The sequence below is a fragment of the Carassius auratus genome, chromosome 26, assembly GCF_003368295.1.
Source record: "Carassius auratus strain Wakin chromosome 26, ASM336829v1, whole genome shotgun sequence".
NCBI lineage: Eukaryota > Metazoa > Chordata > Actinopteri > Cypriniformes > Cyprinidae > Carassius > Carassius auratus.
The window spans coordinates 16,099,015-16,123,848 of NC_039268.1; the positions used below are offsets into that span (position 1 = coordinate 16,099,015).

Below are 24,834 nucleotides of genomic sequence, written 5' to 3' on the forward strand. Positions count from 1 at the left end.
GCCCCTCACTACATCCCGCGGCGTGATACGAGCTCAGTGCGGAGGGTGCGGCGGTCCGCGACTCACTGACGCCAGGCGAGAGCACTGCGAGTCTGGCTCTATGAATGCAGTGAAGGATCGCGTCGAGGTGGCGCACAAGGTACAGTAAACTTTCGGTTTCTTTTAAACGCGTCAACAAACTGTGAAATTACAAACGACACTTTTGTAAATGGTTTATAGGGGAACGCATAATATATAACTTCTTAGCGAGTGTTTATCGCGCATTTAGAGCAGTAATGAAGCATCCAACTTGGTGGCTCCTCATAACAACTCAAGAGCGTAAATCACTCAGTGTTTGCTCTGGTTCATGTGGTGTGTGTCTGCACATCAGCTTGTTGTTCTCATGAAGTCATGCTGTTTGTGGTGCATAGAAGTAAAATTTTATTTGACTGTCACATTGATGTTTGCAGTCAGTTTCAATAATATAATGAAACTATTTATGTTTTGTGTTGTATTTGTTTATATGTTTTATAACTGTCGACCTTGATTATGAATTCCACACAAATGTGTTCAAATCTCTTTAGTCATTCCTTTATATGTTACTAATTCCATTTTGCTTCATTTCGTGCCTTACCACCCACTTAGGTTTATTGTGCAGTTGGAGGGGATTTTTTTGGTTGTTCAAAAATGGCAATAAATCATACACGTCACTTACAGTGAATATTTGCCCCCGTACATGATGCACACAGAGCCTGTGAGACCTGAGCCAGATTTCCTGACATCATTGAAGATGACATATCAGATTACTCAAAGGGCAAGAATTTGTCCTTGTCCACGATTTGCTTGGATTGTTTTATTCTCACACATTGTGTCTGTGTGTGTGTTGGGAGAGATAGAAAAAAGGAGTGTGTTTGTGTGTGATTGTCCTATATCAGGATTTAACTTACTTATTAGTTGTCTAGGTGCCTTGATGGACTTAGATGAGCAGTGACCCTCTCGTATATTGTACAACTGAGTGTTGCATTTTAACAAAGACTATAGAATTAGAATACCCTACTTTGATTTCAAGGCTGGCCTATAACTACATGTGTACAGTACATTTGAAAGCCACAGAAATAATCATTATTGAATGTATATAGACATTATACTAAGACATTTTCAGTACATTAATACAAGATGTACCTTAAAACATGTAGCTAAACTTGATAAATCAAGTGTTTGGATGTTAGCCTTCATTGAGTATTGTGATTCTGATAAATGCATTTTTAATTTTTGTCACAAAACTTTGGGATCAAACAGTAATTGGCAGACCCCCTGTGGTACCCAGTTTGGAAAATCAAAGCTTACATGACTGAGGTTTGAACAGTGACCTTAAAATTGTCTAAATAAAGTACATAAAATATTATGTATTTACTGTATGATTCCAGATAGATTTTGTGTGTGCGGCATGGGGTCACAGTTAACCGTTTTCTTATTAAAAAATTTAGTAAACATTTTATTTATTTATTTTTAACTTCATTTTTAACTTTATTATTATTATATTTATTTATTTTTATTCATTATTTTTAATAAATTAAATAAAAAGTGAAAAATAAAAGTAAATACATTTTTCTTCGTACAGATTTTAAATGCTGTTTATTATTATTTTAATTACTACTATTATTGTTTTTGTTGCTTAATAATATTTTTTTAATAATAATAATAATCATCAACCTTCTGTCCACTATAGTTAAAAATGATCACAACTGTATATCATAATATATCTGGCATATTGTTCGCAGACCTAAAAAGTTGTTTTCATCAATATTTTTATTGTTATTGTTGATGGTGTTAATAATACTGTGAGATAGAGACAGATATCTAATAATTAAATAAATAATACATAAACAAACTAAAAATAATGAACCATCATATCATAATGGCTACAAGAGATCTGACTGGTATTTTATTGACAGACCAACATAGTGTTCCTGCTTTCTGATTGCTACGTGTGAAGGGGATGCATCCATGGCATGCTCAGGTCTGTGTGTGAACTCATCATGTTTCTAAATATGAAATGCCTTTCCAGTCATCTGTTTTCAAGAAGTGTAACCAGACAACCTTCTTTTGTAATCCTAGTGGTTTCTTGGCTCATAGTATCAGCGAAGCTCCACAGTGACTCACAACATACTGTGAACAAACAATTAGCCATCAGTTTACAGAGCATTAGCTGTTGTGCAAGAACCTTTGGCCAGTTTGATTTAAAAGTGGCATCAGAGGGAGTTTGAAGCGCACTTGCTCTTGTTCTGAGTGTCTTTCTCTCTCACTCCCACTTCCATTTTATCCCTCCTTCTCCATTTGTCCAACCCCCCAACCCTTGTTTTTTTATTTTTTTATTATTAGAGAACATCGCAATAGAGCTGGCGCTTAATGGAGGGCCCCAGATCCAGCCCTTGATAAATAATGTAAGTTCTTTATAATGCAGAGTCCCCCGGGAGGACCGAGAGAGCATCATTACTGCCTCCTAAATTGATTAACGGCACTGAACCAGCACAAAATGATACATGGAGATGATGCGGGGGGTCAAGGCTGTCAAAGTTGCATGATGGGAGCCACATTAGCCCTGCCCGCTGCACCAAACCTCAAGCTAATGCTAATATTTACATGCACTCAGGCCTGGAGAGCACTAGCTGAACGCGCAGTGATTGCATTTTAATGGCTGCCCTGCACTGCAAATGTGGAACCGAAACTGCAGTTTTTTTCCATTTGCGCAATTTTTCAAGCAGCAAGTGCTCAATCACAGTTCACTGATAAGACCCCTTTACGCCCATGTTTTGGATCCAGTGTCCGTGCACTAGGCTGTTGGCCCAAACTGTGAACTTGCCTTCAAGTATTGGTTGTTTTGACTGGGCTCCAGACAGCCCAAACTAACATTGTCTGAGTCAATACAATGGCATATTGACCTTTCATGGAAGTGTGTGGTCAGACCAGTGGTCATATTTTATTAATTTCAATAATATGTATCAATTCCCATCACTCCGACAGTCCTTGTGTGCCTTTGCCTAGATGTTTGGACTGTGGCGTTCCTCTCTAAATGACGTGGAATGGAATTAAACAAGGCAGCTGCACATCAACTCTGAGACCTGTCGGTGGTCCTCAAAGCTTAGTTCTAACCAGACAGACCAAAAGATCTCACCAAACCCAAGGGCCTGGTGTGAGAAGAGCATCTACGGATGTTCAGACAGCACCTGCTGTGGGAATACCCGATCCATGTGTTGATTGGGTGCGGGAAGGGTGCTTTCAACATGTATGACAGGTTCCCTAAGGGAACAGCTGCATGTGTATTAGAGTTTGAAGTGGCCTACAGCCTTTGACAATGAGAGCCACTGGCTGCCTGTGATACGTAAAGATAAAGAGGCTCTTGATGTGTCAGGGAGATACTTGTAAAGTGTTGAAGACTTTTAGTCATTAGAGAGAGTTTAGTATGTCATAATATGTTCCTTTTAATATTATGTCATCACTTTGATATCAGAATCTCAGATTGCTCAGTGACTTAATTTAACTAAATTTTCTTTCAAGTTTTGTCTTCTTTTTTTTTACAGTGTTAGTGTTATTATTGGTTTTAAACTGTTTACTACATTATTACGCTTATCTCTTTTTATTATTTATAAAATTGAGAAATTATTTGGAATTTCACGTTTTAGATGAACTACAGCAAAATGATAAATACATATAGTTTTCAGTAATCCTGAGATTTTGTGTAATTGTCATTATGTAAAGTTTATGAGAATATATAATGTGAGGATTATCAGCATCAATTCAAATAGTCCATATTAATATTCTAAGAAGACAACATCAAAACAACAAAATATTACTCTGCGGTATTTAAAAAAAAAAAAAGTTTATTTTACTTGCACAAACCTGCATGATGAATTCAGTCCCAAAGTGTGAGATCAAAGTTTATTAAGACTTAATTTTAGGTGTCCTTGTTACACGTTACATGTACTTACTATCACAATAACAATACATTATGCTTAATTAAATGCAAGTAGCCCTAAACCAAACCCTAACCATATAGTAAGTTCATGTAGTTGATTAATATTACTCAGTACTTAAATGTATAATAACACTGTAACAAGGACACCTTAAAAGAAAGTGTAACTGATTTTTATTTATTTATCTCGTCCAGGTCAAAATAGAGCGGAATGCATTATGAAGGATTATTATTATTATTATCAATTATTATTTTGTATATAAACATTATGCCTAAGCTGAAAATTTGATGAGATGAGCTGAAAGATCTGTATAACTGTATCACTATTAATCTGAAAAAGCATGAAGCGACAGAAGAATCCATACACATTGATTCACTGACAGATCTTCCATGGCATGAAGTCTTTGCGAGCTCACCTGGTCCTTATTCAGCAAGAACAGATGGAAAATTCTCCACATGTTTATCATTAACCCATCTGTTATCTTCCTTAGCTCTCTTAAGAAGAAAAGAAGTTGTCATGGATTCCTGCTTCCTGTCCACTGTCATTTTAGGTTCTATTATGGAAGACTTCAAAAACTAGATCCCAACCAAAAAAAAAAATATTATTTTTTGGTAAATATATATATATGTATGTATGTATATATGTATGTATGTATATATATATTCCATCTTGTAGGTTATTGTTGATGCGCTTCCTGCCCTTTTCTCATCTCCTCCCTGACAACAGCATAAGGTCCCAGGCTTTTAAATGACTATTTGGCTGCGAGATGATGCTAAATATAGCAGCAACTTTTTAGCCTCCCTCTTGGTGTGGTCCACGATAACAACTACTACTCTCTCCGTAGTTAATAAAAAGCAACTATTTCCACTGAATGACTCCAACTCCAACTCAACCCAGTGCCATTTTGATATTTTATTTAGATTGCTGCAGTAAGTTTGTAAAAAAAAATTAATTAAATTAAAATATTGTCAAATTGAAACTATAGAAGCATTTGTGTTGTGATACTTTGCCCTGACTGTATTTGTAACCTACATCAGACAAGCTTTCTAAAGTGAAACAGTAGCTGAGGGCAGTCACACTCACCGAGGACAACATTATTCTTAGCACTCAGCATAGTTCAAATAGCTGCTATCTGATGTCACCTTACTTATCTGGTGTTGATGGGCCAGAACAGAATCAGTAGAAAAAAACTTTCTTGCCTCTCAGACTCTGATAGACTGGAAAGTCCTTGGCGAAACAAAATAAGCTTGGATTTTTCATATGGTTGGAAAGAAGAGGAATAAGGAGCAAGAAAGAGCAAGAATAATGTTTTGCAGCTTAGAAATGGTTCGGTTATCAAGCTCGATGTGAAAGCGTCCCAACCCAAAAAAATTATTTCAGGCCTCTTGCTTTATTCCAATGAGGATGCTATGCAGAACCATCTGGCGACTTCAAAAGAAGTGTGAACTCTTGCATTGTGCGCTCTTATTTCCCTTCCCTGAATGCTGGTTAGTAAATGGCTACTTTGGGATCTCTCTGAATGGACACTTTTATCTTTATCCCAAATGTGTTTCCTTTTCTATTCTCAGGATTTGGAAAGGCTCCCGTTTTACACTTCTTTTTATTTTTTTGTGATTGGTTAACTCTAACCTTTAATATGTTTCAAAGCCTACCGCGGTCTCCTGAATGGCATCCTGTTGTAAGCTGCCGCATCTTCATGAATGAGGAAGCTGATATGAGCCAGGAGGACGTTGTTCAGTGCTATACAGCATCATTCAGTAGTGTGTCACACCAGTATTATTTAGCAGTGCCGTATGAACACATCCCACTTCCCATATCCTGAAAGCCATTTTGAGAACTTACCGTAGAGCAGATGTAATTGGAAGCTTTGCGCTGTGACTCTGAAGGCAGCCATTCCGAGAAGCCGTAACAGAATGTTGTCATCATCACAGTGACCTCAGGGAAAAAGATGCATTGCATCATTTGCTCTGGATTGGTGGCATTAAAGCATTTGTGCACGAGGATACCTCACTAAACTGATTTCAGGAAGGCATCCAATGCAGCGTAACGGGAAAATCATCTAGCCTACAGCTAAATATAAAGAACTTCAGTGACAACTAGGCCAATATTTGAAATAAAATATTTATTTTAATTACTAAAATACTAATGTATTGTTAGTAATGAAATCAAAAGTTTAAAAGTGATTTAAAAACATATTTACCAACAAAATCACTGCCAACTGCGACTTTCTGATACCATTTGATTTTTAATTCAACAATCAAACACACAGGAAAGTGAGATTTCATGGGCATTAATCTGTATTTCCTTCGAAATTGACTGGATAAATGCCCCGATAGTCTTCAAACGAAGTTAGTTTTCATTGTTTGTTTTGGTGCAAAATGAAGTTTAAAAAGGCTGGGGGTTCTGCTGGAGGCGGAGTGAAGATGAATTTAAAAGTGTGTCGCGACACTCGCCTGTACACACTAAACACAATAAAGATGCAATGATGGTGTATCTAGATGTTAGAAAGGTAACAATGGTCAGAATATTATAGACTAAAGAATAGTGATTAGCAGCAGCTCAGAGTCATGTTTGCAATATAAAAGAACCATTCCATTCCCATAATCGGTCTTTAAGTGTAAATGGCTCATATTATTAAAACTTTAGCATGATGCAAAAAAAATATTTTGAGTCATCACATAACACAAACCTGTTTTGTTACTTTAGTTCATTAGTGTTTGTTTATTTTATTAAACTGGATAAATTCTTACACTTTTTTTATTTTATGTGGTGTGATGATTTCATTTTATTTTATTTTTTACCTTTTTATTTTCTTCACTCATTGAAAGAACAACAACAGCAGCAGCAGTATGGTGTAACATTTATTTGAAACACATGTATTTGGTACTTGCTAAATTATATCTTTACTCTTTCCTTTCATTCTTTTCTGGGCTTTGGAAAACTTGCATCTGATGTTTCTCTACATCGCTTTTTGCATGACTCCGGGTCATCGGCACCAAGCTTCGTTGCCATTTCTTTCTAGGAATTAAATATTTCTCTGAATCTTTAAAGTCTCTCCGCGAGCGATGGTATAGGTGCGGATATATCTGTGGCAAAAAAAATTGCACGTCAAAGAATGTGGAGTTCCAGAACACACCCACCGTTTGTGTAATCACTATGGGCCACTGGGAGCTCAAAGTTGTTTAGGAGCCAAAACAAACTCTCCCGGAAAGTTAGCTTTGGTAAGCTATTTCCAACTGCCGAAAAAAACTGATTTAGATATTAGTTCGTTCTTCGATTTTGTTTGAAGTATATAGGGCCTAAACGATATCTCATTAGAAAGGATAAGAAACAATCATAGGGTTTGGATGTGTTTTGTTGCCTTCCTTACTGTGAACTGTGTTTCCAAGTCAATACATTTTAGAATCTCAATGATACCAGCCCTTCTGCAGTAGCCTACAAGTACCGGGGTTGATGAGGTACTGTACCTGCCTTCAAATGCTGTCATGTTTGTTAAAGCACTCTAAGCAGCAAGGGATTTTATTTACATTGTTTTTTTTTACAGTACTAAATATTGGAGCCAATCACAGACAAGTTTGTTGAGTGCATGAACACATTGGCCAATCAGAAGCTTTTAAGTCAGGGTCTGCTCAGTACATCACAGTTTGTTCAGTGTGAGCGCTGCACACTTGCGAATAATTTTGCTAGAACCAACAATGTATAAACACAATGTAAATGAGAGACTTATTGGGCAGTATAGATAGGCCTGGGCAATAAAACGGTATTTGTATGTATCGAAGGTACACCTTCATTGATAACGATATATATATATATTTTTTGTAAAGTGAACGATATAGGTGCATTCAATTCAATTCAATTCAAGTTTATTTGTATAGCGCTTTTTACAAAACAAATCGTTACAAAGCAACTTTACAGAAAATTATGTTTCTACAATATTTAGTAGTAGCTAGTAGTTTGTGCACATTTGACAGGATTTTAGAAAAACTAAAAAGTAATAATAATACAAGACATAGTCAGCTAGACGATGAACTATCAATATTATTAATTAAGTTATTATATGATTAAGTCACACATTTAGGAATAATTGTTAGTTCTGTTTGTTCATTCAGGGTTAGCATCATCTGAGGTCCTCTGAGGGTCAGCATCATCTCTTCTCAGGTGTTCTGGATCCAGACTGGAGCTTGTGTAAATCCTAGTTACCACGGGATGTGAATCCCGTGGCAAAACATAGAAACAAAATACAGACATCATTAGCATAGCTGCTGATCCAACAAAGTAAAATTAGTTTAACCCAAGCTAATGAATAAAAATGCACCTTTGATCAGATGCAACTACACTCACAATTAAAAAGATACATTATTCGAATGCTTGGCGAAAGAGATGTGTTTTTAATCTAGATTTAAACAAAGAGAGTGTGTCTGAACCCCGAACATTATCAGGAAGGCTATTCCAGAGTTTGGGAGCCAAATGTGAGAAGGCTCTACCTCCTTTAGTGGACTTTGCTATCCTAGGAACTACCAAAAGTCCAGCGTTTTGTGACCTTAGGGTGCGTGATGGATTGTAACGTGGTAGAAGGCTAGTTAGGTACGCTGGAGCTAAACCATTTAGGGCCTTATAGGTAAGTAATGATAATTTGTAACTGATACGGAACTTAATAGGTAGCCAGTGCAGAGACTGTAAAATTGGGGTAATATGATCATATTTTCTTGACCTCGTAAGGACTCTCGCTGCTGCATTTTGGACGACCTGTAGCTTGTTTATTGAAGAAGCAGGACAACCACCTAGAAGTGCATTACAATAGTCCAGCATGATATGAATAACAAGCAGACGGCCAATAAGGTGTGACATCAAGGATGCAGTGGAATCTTACAAACTACTGAGACAAAAGTTGAACCTCTTTTAACTTTACCATATTTTCTATACATCTCTTGTGTGAGACGCAAGTGCAACAGTCATAGTTGTCCATCTTGAAAATGTGCTGAATATTTCTGAATATTCTGTGTGAGTGGCTTGGTCACGGTTTTAACCTAACCATGATTTTCTTCTTAATATTTCGAATAAAAACCGCAGAAGCGACTCATCTTGTGGTTTCAAACCGATAGGCTAACAAATACAGTATATTACAACAATGACACTTACACTATCATAAGCATCTTGTGCGCCACGGATAATACTCCCAGATGCACACCTGAAATTTGAATGAACGTTTTTGCATTCAAATTTATATTTGACTAATATTCATTTTTTATTTCACAATCTCTTTTAAACACATTTGTTTGATCAGCGCTTTGGCTTTTTGTATTAAGCTGCATGTGCATGATCCTGTTTTGAAAGATTGTTTATACAATTTACGAAATTATATTTGATTTATATTTATATATGTTAGTTTAGATGTTATGCACTGTTTTTTATAGATTGTTGTTATTTCAATGCATTGAATAAACAATTTAATGTGGTGCATTATTTTGGTCATTGATCTTTTTTTTTTATTTGACATTTGATCTATTTAATGCATGTTTAATGTTTACATAATTAAACAATATTTGAAGGCTACATGCTGTTTTAACCTATTATGTAGAAATAACATTAATAACGAACACATTATATTTAATATTTTCAAATAGTTGAATAAAATATATTAAAATAAAATAGTTGCAACAGTTTTTGCTATGGTACTGTACTGTTACAATAATACTTACAACCCCCCCCCCCCCCCCAAAAAAAAAAAAAAAAAACATCTGTGCCCATCATATGATTTTTAGTCTATATCTCACTTTCAATAACTACCAGTGACTTGTGCATACTCCAAATCAGGCCACAAATCTAGGCAAAAAGGCATGTAGTGTATTCCATCTTTTATTGTCGGTGCTGGAATTTCTTAAACTGGTCCCAAAGTATAAATGTCTGACTGAGTTGTCTGTCTCTTTACAGGTGCTCTTGACAGTCTGACCTAGCTCTGGAACAGCACAGCTTTCAGTTATTACCCCTGTCCATGTGTCGCTGTGGTTGAGTTTCTGATTCTCTGGAAGGAGGCAGAGCAGAAGTTCCTTGTTCCTGTGTGGCTGAATCCTACGGAGTAACAGTGACAGCTTTGGCGGGGGCGCACGTGGCGCCACTATGAACGTCACCTCCCTCTTCTCCTTCACCAGCCCGGCGGTCAAGCGATTGCTGGGCTGGAAGCAAGGCGACGAAGAGGAGAAGTGGGCAGAGAAGGCAGTGGATGCTTTGGTCAAGAAGCTGAAGAAGAAGAAGGGTGCTATGGAGGAGCTGGAGAGGGCACTCAGCTGCCCCGGTCAGCCAAGCAACTGTGTCACTATCCCCCGCTCGCTGGACGGAAGGCTCCAGGTGTCCCACCGGAAAGGGCTGCCTCATGTCATCTACTGCCGCGTATGGCGTTGGCCCGACCTGCAGTCACACCATGAGCTCAAGGCCCTGGAGTGTTGCGAGTTCCCTTTTGGATCGAAGCAGAAAGATGTGTGCATCAATCCCTACCACTACAAGAGGGTGGACAGTCCAGGTCAGTGTCTAAATACCTTTGAGCACTACATAACAGAAGCTGATCGATTCAGTGACCCTTTTTTATTTTGGCTACGTCATTATGACAACAGATGCTGGCAAGTCTTTTATGAATAAGTCACTGAATCATTCTTATTATTCATATTTTAAAAACAGTTTACTGACACAAGTCTTAAGGCCCATTCACACCAAAGAAGATAACTCTATGACTAATTTTAATAATCATTCAAATTCTGTGAGAATCGGGAAGTCCACATCAGAATAGCGGTAACAACACATAGCAACAGTACCTTTGGAGCCGATGAACGACAAAAATAATGACAGCCAATCAGCATCCACTCGACTTCCCTTTCTCATAGTAAAGGGAAAATTATCATCTGTTGCTGTGGGCAATATATTTATAGTAGGGGTGTAACGATACGCGTATTCGTATTGAACCGTTCGGTACAACGCTTTCGGTTCGGTACGCGGTACGCATTATGTATACCGAACGGTTCGTTGGAGTATTTAATTATATTTGAAAAAAAAAAAAAAAAAGAGAGAGAGAAATATAATGATATGCGTTCAACAAGGTAGCCCAATAACCCAAACAACGTAACAGGCAACGCCCCTGACACTCCCGAAGAAGAAAAAAACACCATCTTATATGTTTATGTTAGGCTACTCAGCAGGCGCTCGCTCACTCAGTACGCGCTGAAGGCTCGTTGCAAAATAGCCAATGCGTTTAACAGACTAGAAATGAGAAGATCCTCCAATAACCAACAGGTCTGGTGTTTGGGTGCACTTTGGATTCCCTTTAAGCTATAATGGTGATGGCAAGAGAGTGGTGGATAAAAAAACAACGGTATGTCGCATCTGCAACATGACAGGGTACACCAGCGGGAATACAAAAAAAAAAAAAAAACACCAGCGGGAATATCTGGGATATATGCGTCAGTACTATCTGGGAAAAGACGAAAAAAAAGGAGAAACATGCACGCAGCAAACTATCCCTGCAGCATTTAGACACTATAGCTTACAGGGAATCCAACCCAAACACCAGACCTGTTGGTTATTTTAGGATCTTATATTTCTGGTCTGTTAAATGCATTCGACATTTTGCAACGAGCCTTCAGCGCGTGCTGAGTGAGCGAGCGCCTTAGGGGCCATTCACATATCGTGCCTAAAAACGCATGGAAAACGCTAAGCGCGTCTTTCTCCTCCTTTCCAAAGCGCTCGGGCAGAAGCGCTCATGAGGCGTCTGTCTTTGCTAAGCAACAATGACGTGCTCTCTCCATGAGACGCGGAAATTTCAGCGAAGGATAAATGGATTTGCAGCTCTAAAAATCGCTTGCAGTAGCTCTGCTACTAAATTTATTTCAAAATTGCAATCCATATACAACTATGATCAGCTGTTCCTTCATCTTGGCTGAGCTCTCAACGTTGTTACGGGAAAGGATGAAGCTGATTGGTTGGTTCTTGTCACATGACCCGCGGTGCGCTTGCGGCATTCTGAAAAGTTGAGATGTTTTTACATTTTGCTGTATCTAAAACGTATCGAACCGAACCGAACCGAACCGTGACATCAGTGTATCGTATCGAACCGAACCGTGAATTTTGTGAACCGTTACACCCCTAATTTATAGTTATTGCTTTTGTTTTGACTTCACTTTATTATTCTTAAGATTAACTTGTGTATTCCCACAGACATCTAGAAATAATATTTAAGCATCATAAGCTGTTTTCCCACAAATGACAAAAGCAGATCTATAAGTTCTGTTAATCTCTTCCATGTTGTGCAGACTCGTTCTAAGAAGACTTGTATTTGTCCAGTAGATCAAACTGATGAATTGCTGCTCCACAATCATCACTCAAATGAAGCTGGCTTATGCACATAAACAGTCATGTGCTTCAAAAGGGCAAGACTCCTGTGAACAGAAATGATGAGGCATGGAAAGAAACAAGAATGATTTTTCTCTTCACGGATTTGTTCAAAAACACATGTTCATTCGCAATCTATACTCAGGGTTCCCACTGTCATAGGAAACCTAGAAATATCAAAGATTGTTTAAATGTCATGGTCTGTAAATGTCATTGAAATTACTAAAATGTTAAAGTCATATATTTCATCCACTTTAATATGTTCCTTGTGATTTAAATCTCTATGAAATATTTGTAAAAAAATAGCTGAAAAAAGGTTTTGGATCCGGTAAATATCACTAAAATGAGCAAAAAACTAAAGCAAGGACATTCTGTCCATTTGAATGGTTTGTTTAAAAATGTAATATGATATAATCTTGAATGAAAATGGTGTGCAGTTTTTGATTAATTTCTCTTGCTCTGTCAGTGAATCCCATATGGATTAAAAAGCCCATATGTACCTTTTTTCATGCATGTTCCTGAGTTTTCCCTTCCCATGGTTCCTGCAGATGGTCTCTTTCTTTTTCTGTCCTTCCCCTTCCATATCTCTCTCTGGTCTCTGCCAGGTGCTTCTCTCGTTTGTTTGATCCTGATATCGCTTGAGAGAAAACTGTGGAGTCTAAAAACCTTCTGTGCTCGATGTGTTTGTGTGTGTCTCAATGGGAAATAAGAACATTTTCTTTACCTCTGCTTATGGTAAAAGAATGGACTTCAAACGCACAGCCCCCTTTTTGTTGGCTAAGCAGAAGATGAGGGTCAGCTGACAACACAGAAACAGCTGTCCACAGTGTGTGTGTGTGTGCGTGTGTGTGTGTGTGTGAGTTCATTATGAGAGCAGGAGCAGGAAATTCCAGGCGGGGGCAGAATGAGGGCTTTGTTCAGGGTCTGTGTACACTTTTGTGTGTATGTGTGTGTGGAGGCTGAAACATGTGGCTGTATAGTGGAAGAGTTTTACAGGAACTCTTGTCACCCACACAGACAATAGCAGGAAAGACTGGTTGCCCGCCTTGCACACGCTTGTGTAGTGCAGGCCTGTGGATGTCTGGACACCTGTCTTCCCCTCCCCCATCTCTCCAGAACGACAGTACGCTCTCTAAAACTCTTAACTTGTAGAAATATAAAGGTATGTGGTCAACACAGGCGGAAACACCAGTTACCACATTTTATTGCTCTACTATTTTTAGAGAGTAGACGTGTGTGGCAACTGTGAATATGTCTCTTGGATGTGATAGGGAATTTGTATTTTTTACAAAAATACTGAAAATAGTGGATGACAAAACAATTCTAAAGGCAGAGTATACGTAAAACATGACTTTTTTTACGATGCGACGATTCTCGTATCACCTAATACGTACTAATTGTTTTGGCTATTTCTCCTCTCTTCCTTCAGTGCTGCCACCTGTGCTGGTGCCACGAAACAGCGAGTTCAATGCAAAACTCTCTATGCTGCCACGCTTCCGTAACCCACTCCACCAGACGGAGCCCTCTATGCCTCAGAACGCCACCTTCCCCGACTCCTTTCAACAGCAGCCAGCGAACACCCTTCCCTTCACCCCCAACTCCCCGACCAACAGCTACCCCAGCTCGCCCAACAGCGGCACAGGCAGTACAGCCACTTTACCCCATTCACCATCCAGCTCGGACCCTGGCAGCCCTTTTCAGATGCCAGGTAAACTGCACTTCACTGTAACAACCCAAATTAGTACGATTTTTAGTGGGGTGGGTTTTTATTCAACAGTAGTGTCTTATTCACACTCCAAAGCTGCATGTATTTGTTCCAAAAATGCTACAAAAAGAGTTTTGACCATTTTTATTGTATTTTAACTTAGTAACTTGTAATTTATATATGTGACACAAGGCTGAATTTTCAGCAGCCATTACTGCAGTCTTCAGTATCATACGATTTGTTTTTATTAGCAATATTGAAATATTTTTGTGGAAACAATGTTACATTCTTTCAGAATTTAATCAAATGAAAGTACAAAAGAACAGCATTTATTTTAAGTAATCTTTTCCTACATTATACAAGTTATATTGTCACTTATGATCAATTTAATGCATCCTTGCTGGATAAAAGTATACCTTTCTTTCTTTCATAAAAAAATGAAAAAAATATAAAATTATAAATTTAAGGACTTATGAGAATTCAGTTCATGTTTTGAGACAAAACCATAGAGCATAGTGAAATGTATGTATGTAGTAATATTAAGGAACTTTTAAACAGTATTAGCTGTAATATTCTAGAGTTAGCTTTTTTAATGCATGTGTATTTATACCACAATGCTTTGTTATTATTTACATTTAATTTAAGAGGCAAACTAGTTAACAACAACACTGCTGCCATGGTGTTTCTACTGCTTCTGAGGGATTGACTGCAAATTGGACATCTTTCTCACTGTGACTGCTTCCTTTTTTCCTTTTTTGGAAAATAGTGGAAACACAGTATTGATTTTTTATATATTCAAATATGAGTTTAAGACTTGCTATGCTTCTATAGAAATCTTCACTGCTATGATATACTACAGATTTTCAAACCTGGGAATGTAAAAAAAAAATGTTTTAGGTGTATTTATATTTTATGTATTGAGAGCTATTTGTATTCTGTGGGATCATATTTATCTTTTTATCAAAATCTCTTTTGTCTGTTTTTTTTTTTTTTTATTGGTTGCTGCTTCCAAAGAAACCCCTCCACCAGCTTATATTCCCCCAGAGGAGCCAATGACACAGGACTGTCCACAGCCAATGGACACTAACCTGCTAGGTCAAAACCTGCCTCTGGAGCTCAACAACCAAGCAGGTAAACTCTATTTAAATGATAAAAACCAGACCAAAATGAGACACCACACCAAGCTTCAGCCTTCATGCCTTTCAGCATGACATGGGCTGCTTTAGCTATCAGCAGCTGCCGGCCCACACTGCAGGTGCAGGAAGTCCAAACACAAACATACTCTCTCACACACAAATCTGCAGACAGTCTGACTTTTTGTTCTTTAAATCTGGACAATCTTGCAGCAAAGTATGTAATACAATCACATATGTTAAGTTACAGTTATACAAAATCAGGAAATAATGTTGTTCTTTGAATATCGGTAAAGAGTAACATTAATAATGAATTAATTTTCTGTATTTTGTTCCACATCCTGCTCACTGTTACCCTCCAAACAATGTTCAGATTGAAGGCTAAGAAAATAAATCAAGTGGACATACATTTGCAGGCTGTGCCATACCTGTGCAAAAAAAGATTTGAAATGTGCACAGTTTTGACATGTACAGTAAATGTAAGATAGTTTACAGTTACTGCTTTCATAGAAATACTATTAACTGACTCATTTGAAGATCCAGCAACACTATTTACTCAGAATGATTGTGCTTTCGTTCTCTGTTGTGTACTGGGCTCCCACTCAGTGAAGTCTATAAAGTTTAACAGAGACTTATTTGCAGACATGGGGACTTGTGACTTGGTGACTTGGACTCGAGTTGACTCGAGTCGCTATTTTTAGGACTTGAGACTTGACTCGGACTTGGAAGTTAAAGACTCGGGACTTGACTTGACTTGAGACACGATGACTTGAATGACTTGAGTGTTAATCACATCATGTTTTCAGTTTGAATATAAAATATATAAATTATTTTTTTAAATAAAGTTGATTACTCAGCTGGAGCGCAGGCTGAGAATAGCGTCGTGACTGGATCAGGACAGTATCATCAGTCATGCCCTCTCTACCTTACACACACCACGCCCACTTAAATCAGATATCACATCACATCAACATGTCAGCCTGAGGGTTACCGACGGTCATCGCTTTTGTCTTCAATAATTCGCGCCTAAAAACGCGTGGAAAACGCTGGGTGCGCCGCTTTCTCCTTCTTTCCAAAGCGCTCGGGCAGAAGTGCTCCTGGGGCGTCTGTCGTTGCTAAGCATCCATGACACGCTCTCTCTCAATGGAGACGCGGAAATTTCAGCAAAGTATAAATGGATTTGCAGCACTAAACATCGCTCGCAGTAGCTCTGCTACTAAATTCGTTTCAAAATGGCAATCCATATACAGCTATGAACAGCTGTTCCTTCATCTTAGCTGAGCTTTCAACGTTGATACGGGAAAGGAGGAAGCTGATTGGTTAGTTATTGTCACATGACCTGCGGTGCGCTTGCGGCATTATGAAAAGTTTAGATGTTTTTAACTCGATGCGGTGCGACGCGCGCGCGTTGCTTCCATTATGAGCGCGCATACCGCGCGCCTACATTGGAAATAACGAACTTGCGCGCGCAAAAGACATGATGTGAACGGCCCCTAATGATCCGCTAGCAGCAGGCCGTCAAAAAAACGCATTCCAGGGGCGGCGCATATATATATATATATATATATATATATATATATATATATATATATATATATATATATATATATATATATATATATATATATATATGTGTGTGTGTGTACATACATACATACACAGTACAGAATATAAATATGACGTATTTTAAGTTGTTTCATACTTTTTTGTTATGTACAGTACAGACCAAAAGTTTGGACACCTTCTCATCCAAAGAGTTTTCTTTATTTTCATGAATATGAAAATTGTAGAGTCACGCTGAAGGCATCGAGGGCTATTTGAGCAAGAAGGAGAGTGATGGGGTGCTGCGCCAGATGACCTGGCCTCCACAGTCACCGGACCTGAACCTAATCGAGATGGTTTAGGGGTGAGCTGGACCGCAGACAGAAGGCAAAAGGGCCAACAAGTGCTAAGCATCTCTCGGGGAACTCCTTCAAGACTGTTGGAAGACCATTTCAGGTGACTACCTCTTGAAGCTCATCAAGAGAATGCCAAGAGTGTGCAAGGCAGTAATCAAAACAAAAAGTGGCTACTTTGAAGAACCAAGAATATTACATATTTTTGGTTGTTTCACACTTTTTGTTATGTATATAATTCCATATATAATTCCACATGTGTTAATTCATAGTTTTGATGCCTTCAGTGTGAATCTACAATTTACATAGTCATGAAAATAAAGAAAACTCTTTGAATGAGAAGGTGTGTCCAAACTTTTGGTCTGTACTGTACATAACAAAAAAGTATGAAACAACTGAAAATACGTCATATTTATATTCTATACTCTGAGAGAGAGAGAGAGAGAGTGTGTGTGTGTGTGTGTGTGTGAGAGAGAGAGAGAGAGTGTGTGTGTGTGTGAGAGAGAGAGGAGAAATGTAACAAAGTTTAATGTTGTATGTAAACTGTTTTTGAGAGAGAGGGAGAGAGGTGTTCAGAGAGGAGTCTGTTGGATGTTTAGCTGTTATTTGTTTTATGGACTCAATGTTGAAAACGTAAAACATTTCAAACACTGTTGGCAGAAGTGAAAAATAAATAATTTTAGGAAGTTACAATTTTGTTTGATTCCATGATGTATTTTACTGAACATGAGTATTTACAATGCAAATCCAAATTATTTTAATTTACTGACAGTTACTTATATCTTGTCTTTTAACTTTATTAAGACCAGATTCTGCAGGTAAAATAACAATATTAAGGTGACTTGACTTGGACTTGACTTGACATAGCTTGTGACTTGACTTGACTTGACTTGCCCAAGAAAAAAATACTTGGGACTTACTTGAGACTTGAAGGTTAAGACTTGAGACTTACTTGAGACTTGCACATGTGTGACTTGGTCCCATCTCTGCTTATTTGCTGTCAGGACAATAAAACCATAAATGTAATACGGTGTGCATTGGAAAAACATGTCTGAAACGCATTAAACAGCAAAGACACCTGTCAATTGAAGCCAGTAATCTATTTGAGTACACAAGTTTGCTTAAAGAATATATAATAGCATTCTCATGTTTAGGACAACTAGGGTCATGCACCCTCTGCTTTTTTTTTTTTAGCGTGTTTTGTCTATAGACTGCATTCTGTCCATGACTGATGGAAGTTAAAGTGCACAGCGCAGAGCCCAGACTAGATAATGAAATTTGTTGTTAATTATTTGTATTATTCATTCGTTATTGCAGTACTGTTGGGCTGTGACTTTGTATTGGTTATGGCTCATTATTTACAGTTAGTCAGTGATAGCAAAAGCTTGAATGAACACTGCATACTTTACTGCCCTGAATACTGTAAACATATTTAACATGGGTTAATTACTACAGGTTTTACTTTATCATTTTTATTTCTTAATGCATCCTGTGTTTGGAACACAATGTTTAAACCACACAAATGTGTGTGCATGGCACGAAAACAGCCCTGTACTTCAGAATTAGTGATTCCAATTGTGCAGCACATTAAACATACAGTTTGTATGTAGTGACGCACGGGAGGCGAGAGATGCGCAGAAAAAGGCGAGCTGTTAAAAAATGCGTGGAAGTTGTGGCACCGTCAAAATGTTGGGATGCGCACTCAAGCTGCATCCTGTGGAGCACGCAATTCTATTGTGATAGGCTAATGGGAAAAGAGTAGACAAAGCACACCTGTGGCCCAGAGTCACAGGCCAGAGGAAGCTGGGTAGAAACATGCCCTCTCTTTGGGATTTGCACAGTTGGCACAGATGAGCGGTGGGTATCAGAAAGAAGACATATTAATGACTGGTGTTTTATTGGGAGCCACACGTTTGCTTGCACTGGGGTGCGATTTGATACGGACAGCTATCCCACTTGTATTATGCTGATTTGGTTGTATTTTGTTGGCCCTTGAATAGTGCAGGGTAATAACCAATCAGCCTGCAGCCTGTTTCTAAAGTGTTACCATTAATAGCCTAGCAACAGTGACCTCATATAAATACCCTAGTAAAATCGATATGCCCTCTGCTGTAAGAGATGAGATGCAAGTCTAAATCTGTTAATCATATTGCTTAATCCCATTCAAAGACACAATCCAGCAGTAAAAGTGCATTAATGTATAACAAAATAGCAAAATAAAATGTTTTGGTGGTTGTTTCAAGACACTCAAAAACAAATTAAAATAATAATATGCTTTATGTTAACCTGTGAAATTGCCAACTTGTTTTAAAAGGTTCTAAAATATAAATATCATTAACATTTTCATAGTTTTCTTTCATAGTTTTGTTTAAACGTGATAGTAAGGACTGATAATGGACTGACAATGTTAAAAATATTTCTATTTCAAATCAACATTGCTCTTTTGAACTTAAAAAAAAAATTGTTTTGTTGTTTTCCACAATAATATTAAGCATTAATTATATTAATATTAAGTTTTCCGTATTGATACTAATAAATGTTTATTGAGCATCAAATCAGCATATTAGAATAGTTTCTTAAAGATCAAGTGATACTGAAGACTGGAGTAATGGTTGCTAAAAATTCAGCTTTGCATCCCAGGAATACATTACATTTCAAAATATATTAAAACAGAAAATTGAAAATGAAAGGACTGTTTTCACTGCATTTTTGCATTCCAAATAAATGCAGCCTGACCTTAAAGTAATAGTTCACTCAAAAAGGAAAATTGTGTGATTAGTTACTCACACTCATGTTATTCTACACCTGTAAGACCTTTGATCATCTTCGGAACACAAATTAAGATATTTTTGATCAAAGAGCTTTCTGGCCCTGACAGAATTTTCCTTTTTGGATGAACTATCCCTTTAAGAGTAACTTATGTTTGAATCTTCACACCATTGGACTTTGCTTTAATACAGTACCGTATTCTTTGAGTATCAGTCGCATCAGTCCAAAAATACGCCATGACGAAGAAAAAAACATATATAAGTCGCAATGGACTATAAGTCGCATTTATTTAGACCCAAGAACCAAGAGAAAACATTACCGTCTACAGCCACGAGAGGGCGCTATATGTTGCTCTGTGTAGACTACAGCAGCACTGAGCAGCATAGAGCGCCCTCTCGCGGCTGTAGATGGTAATGTTTTCTGTTAGTTAATTTCTCTCGGTTCATGTCAAATTAATTTTGATAAATAAGTTGCACCTGACTATAAGTCGCAGGACTAGCCAAACTATGAAAAAAGTGTGACTTATAGTCCGGAAAATACAGTTTGTGTATGTGTGCTTGTGCTCAATGCGTTCATAACCATCTGTGCAGATGTTCAGCCTGTGGCATATGCAGAACCCATACACTGGTGCTCCATTGTGTACTATGAGCTGAATAACCGTGTCGGAGAAGCTTTCCAGGCCTCCTCAACCAGCGTACTAGTGGACGGCTTTACCGACCCCTCCAACAACCGTAACCGTTTCTGCCTTGGTCTGCTGTCGAATGTCAACCGCAACTCGACCATTGAGAACACTCGACGCCACATCGGAAAAGGTTTGACTGAAATGATCGCTATATAAAACAACTATTCGACAGTATCTGCCTATTGTGTGTTGAATTGATATATCGTAACATGATAGCTGTTAAACTCGTAATCACCTTTTCATATATTTTGCAGGAGTCCATTTGTACTATGTGGGAGGGGAGGTATACGCTGAATGTTTGAGCGACAGCAGTATCTTTGTTCAAAGCCGCAACTGCAACTATCATCATGGTTTCCACCCCACCACCGTATGCAAGATCCCCAGTCGCTGCAGCCTGAAGATCTTCAACAATCAGGAGTTTGCCGAGCTCTTGGCACAGTCTGTCAATCACGGCTTTGAAGCCGTCTATGAACTCACCAAGATGTGCACCATCCGCATGAGCTTTGTAAAGGTAAGCTAGACTATATAGACGAATAATTCAAGCCGTTGTGGTTCCAAACCTGTATGTAAAACACAAAGGAAGATATATTGAAGAATGCTTCTGTCAAACAGCAAAACATTTTTAGAAGAAATTAAGATTTTTTTTGTTGAAAAAAGTTGCTTATGCTCACCAAGGCTGCAGCATGTACTGTATTTTTCGGACTATAAGTCGCACCTGAGTATAAGTCGCATCAGTCCAAAAATATGTCATGACGAGGAAAAAAACATACATAAGTCACACTGGACTATAAGTCGCATTTATTCAGAACCAAGAACCAAGAGAAAACATTACCGTCTACAGCCGCGAGAGGGCGCTCTATGCTGCTTAGTGTAGGTTACAGGAGAACTGAGCAGCATAGAGCGCCCTCTCGCGGCTGTAGACGGTAATGCTTTCTCTTGGTTCATTTCTCTCGGTTCATGTCAAATTAATATTGATAAATAAGTCGAACCAGACTATAAGTCGAAGGACCAGCCAAACTATGAAAGAAGGTGTGACTTTTAGTCCGGAAAATACGGCATTTGATCAAAAATCCAGTAAAAAAATATACATATATTCATAAAAGTTTAGGGGACTGTTTTATTTTTAGACTTTTTAAAATGTAATTTATTCCTTTGATGACAATGCTGATTTTTTTAGCAGACATTGCTAAAGTTTTCAGTGTCACATGATCCTTCAGAAATATGCTTTGGACGATACTTTTTATGTATGAAATAAAAAATTTCAAAAATCTGACACTGAAAGAAGTGCATATAGGTTCGGAACCCAATGTGGGTGAATTCCAATGAGAATTGAATGAGAATTCCCATTTTTTGAGTTCATCTTCTCTTTATGTAGCACACAGTCTCAGGAGAAATACAGCTGATGTCTTTGTATTTGTGTTCCAGGGTTGGGGTGCAGAGTATCATCGACAGGATGTGACAAGCACCCCATGTTGGATTGAGATTCATCTTCACGGGCCCTTGCAGTGGCTGGATAAAGTCCTCACCCAAATGGGCTCTCCTCACAACCCCATTTCCTCTGTGTCCTAGACAGAGCTGGCCATTAGGCAACTGCAGATGTCTGGGTTCCCATGCAGAAGCTGATTGGTTGAAGGGAGGAGGGCGGGGTTTGTATTCTACTTGAAGGCAGTTTGTTTGGGGGCCTAAATTTTGGCTGAAGCATCCTCAGTTCTCAGCCCGTGAGAATCTGGAAGATACTTGACAACTTTGTGTGACCAAGCATGTTAACTGATGAGGCCATCATACTTGTGGCAAGTATCCTCCTTTGGTCTTGTTTGTAAGAGAAGTTGGGTTTTTAAGACAATTTGTTTTTCTTTCAATTTCTTTTGCATTTTCTTTTCTCTTTCTTGCAGTTTACAAATCAGTATTCCATTGGCGAAAAAAAAAAAAAAAATCTGCATTGTAGCTTGAAGACTAGTACAGTGTTGTACAGAGTAGTGTAGCGTGAACACGTCTGATAGACAAAAAAATAAGAAAATATAATGCTTTAAATGAACTGAATGGCATGAAGCTGTGAGAAGGATAACGAGGTTATTAAAGCAAAATTCTTCACAGCCGGCAAGAAGAAAAAATGTAGCAAGAATGGACAAAAACGTCTGGTGTAGAATTAAAAATACATATATTTGAACACACAAAACTTTTGAATAGGATAAACATATGCGGAGTTAGGGCATGTTAGTAGTGGGTAAGGACGTATGTCGCGCTACTTTTATTGCAGTTGTGTTCGACTGATTTATAAAATGGGTGTGTAAATGTACTTATAAGTAGAGAAAGTGCTGTGCAGTCTGTTTAGTTGTTTTTTTTTGCAAGTGTGGTTTCATCCCCAGGATTGTAAGTCTATGAAAGCAGAGGTAGGCATTGTTTACTTTGTCCATATATCGTGCACTACACCCCTGTGCTGCACGGAAGAACGTCCTCTTTTCTCCGTTGGTGTTTTATTTTTATTTTTTTGAAATGCCATGAATAATCTGTTTTCATCAAACACCTTTAAAAAAGCAAGAGAACAAATGTACATGATGCCTGTCCGTTCTCAGCATTTTTCGAGTAAAATAATTACCTTTTATTTCTTGACTAAGTTCTAAATGGCACTAGTGATATTGTTTTGTAAAAAGTAGTTCATTTTTGATTAACTTGCTCTCCGTTTTATTTGTTTTGTTTTTTTATTCATAGTGAAATCCCGTCCACTGTTAAAATGTAAACATTTTTGTATTTTTTTTTTTTTTTTTTGAAGAAAATATATAATGCTGTTCCTTCATATCTGCACTTTCATAAGCGGCTTCTTGTCTCTGTCCCCTTTTTTGTGCTGTTCTTGCTTACTTGTACTATCAGAAAGCAGTTTTATTCCATGAACATCAAGTCTCTACTGGAAGATTCAATAAAATTGTTTTACTACCACTTTACTAACCGTCTTTTAGTCTCTTTATGTTTAGAAAGTGTTAAGGGAAATCAATCACTTTTATAAATGTAATCTGTTATTATTTTATGTAAATAATATTATTTAATTGGATATACAGTGACATTAAAACAAATGTAAGGCATTACATAACTTAATGTTGAAATAGTGTAGAAATGACCTGTTAAGTAGCCAGCTGTAAGCATATTATTATGATTGCTGATTGTAAAGGCGCTAATTACCATTTTATTGGAATAAGACAACAACAACACGCTAGTTTCATTCATCTGATCCCTGTCTTGTCTTCTCTATACTGTATTTTAAATGAAGTACTGCAGCATGTGACATGACTGTGCCAGTAGGATCAGAAGAAAAGAGAACAGCGCCCTCTACTGTCAAATGTGAGATTTCTATTGAAAGTTTACGAACTGTGTGCTGTACATTTCTGTATCATAATGTTGTGTAAGTTCAGTAGAGCCAAGTCTCATTTTCCAGGTACAAAAGCTAAGATGAGAACTATGTAAGTTTATGTATATATTATTTGTGTACTGTATGTACTCCCAAAACAGAAATAGTTCATAATCAAACAACTTTAACTGTGTCCTAAAATTATAAAGATTTATTCAGCATAACAGGAGGTGCAAGGAGATTTTAAATAATTATAAATATTACAACATTATAAATAACAACGAATCTGAATGACCTACTTTTACAAAAATATATATATTCTCATACCATGGCAAAACAAGTTTTTTTTATTTTTTTTTTAAATGGCCACACGGTAGAGCTATAATAAATAGCTTTTTAGTTAACTCCACAAATGTGTAATAGAATCAAAATTATTTTTATGATCCCTTGCTTTGACCCTGAACAAGAGTACATTTTATTTTTAAGTTTATCTATGATCTTTTCCCGCCATTTTAATTGGATTAAAAAAACTTAAATATACCTTTTTTTCGTACTCTTCCTATAATGTTTGTCAGATCTTCACCAAACTTTGCAGGTCAGCTCCAAACCTTGCGGGCAAAAAGTTATCACAATAATTTTTATATATTTAACTGTTCAGTGGGAACATTTGTTTTAATATTTGTCTGGTATGACCCATTATGGCAACATATGTATGCCGTGTGCACAAAGTGAACCTTCTCAAACCTTGTCCATATGGAGAACAAGTGAAGAAACATTTAGTTTCATGAATTTTTGGCTTATATCTGCTGAATGCAATGTCAAAGCCTAAAGAAAATGGACACACAACAGACAACAGCTCATTCTGAGGACGCATACAAAGTTTCATGAAATTTTGTGAATGGGGCAATACAGTTACACTATAACTTCACAACCATATGATCCATAGTTAAAATATGGACATTGGCATGCGAATATGCATCC

General features: G+C 37.6%; 1 protein-coding gene across 1 annotated transcript; it reads left to right on the top strand.

Moving 5' to 3' along the window:
* The first annotated feature begins 11 nt into the window (after window positions 1–11).
* smad1 (SMAD family member 1) lies at window positions 12–23,452 on the top strand. Its single transcript, XM_026204462.1, has 7 exons — window positions 12–139; window positions 9,885–10,470; window positions 13,759–14,037; window positions 15,049–15,165; window positions 20,422–20,643; window positions 20,768–21,024; window positions 21,939–23,452. The coding sequence occupies exons 2-7, from the start codon at window positions 10,071–10,073 to the stop codon at window positions 22,080–22,082; spliced, it is 1,419 nt and encodes a 472-aa protein (XP_026060247.1). The 5' UTR covers window positions 12–139; window positions 9,885–10,070; the 3' UTR covers window positions 22,083–23,452.
* The last annotated feature ends 1,382 nt before the right edge of the window (window positions 23,453–24,834 follow it).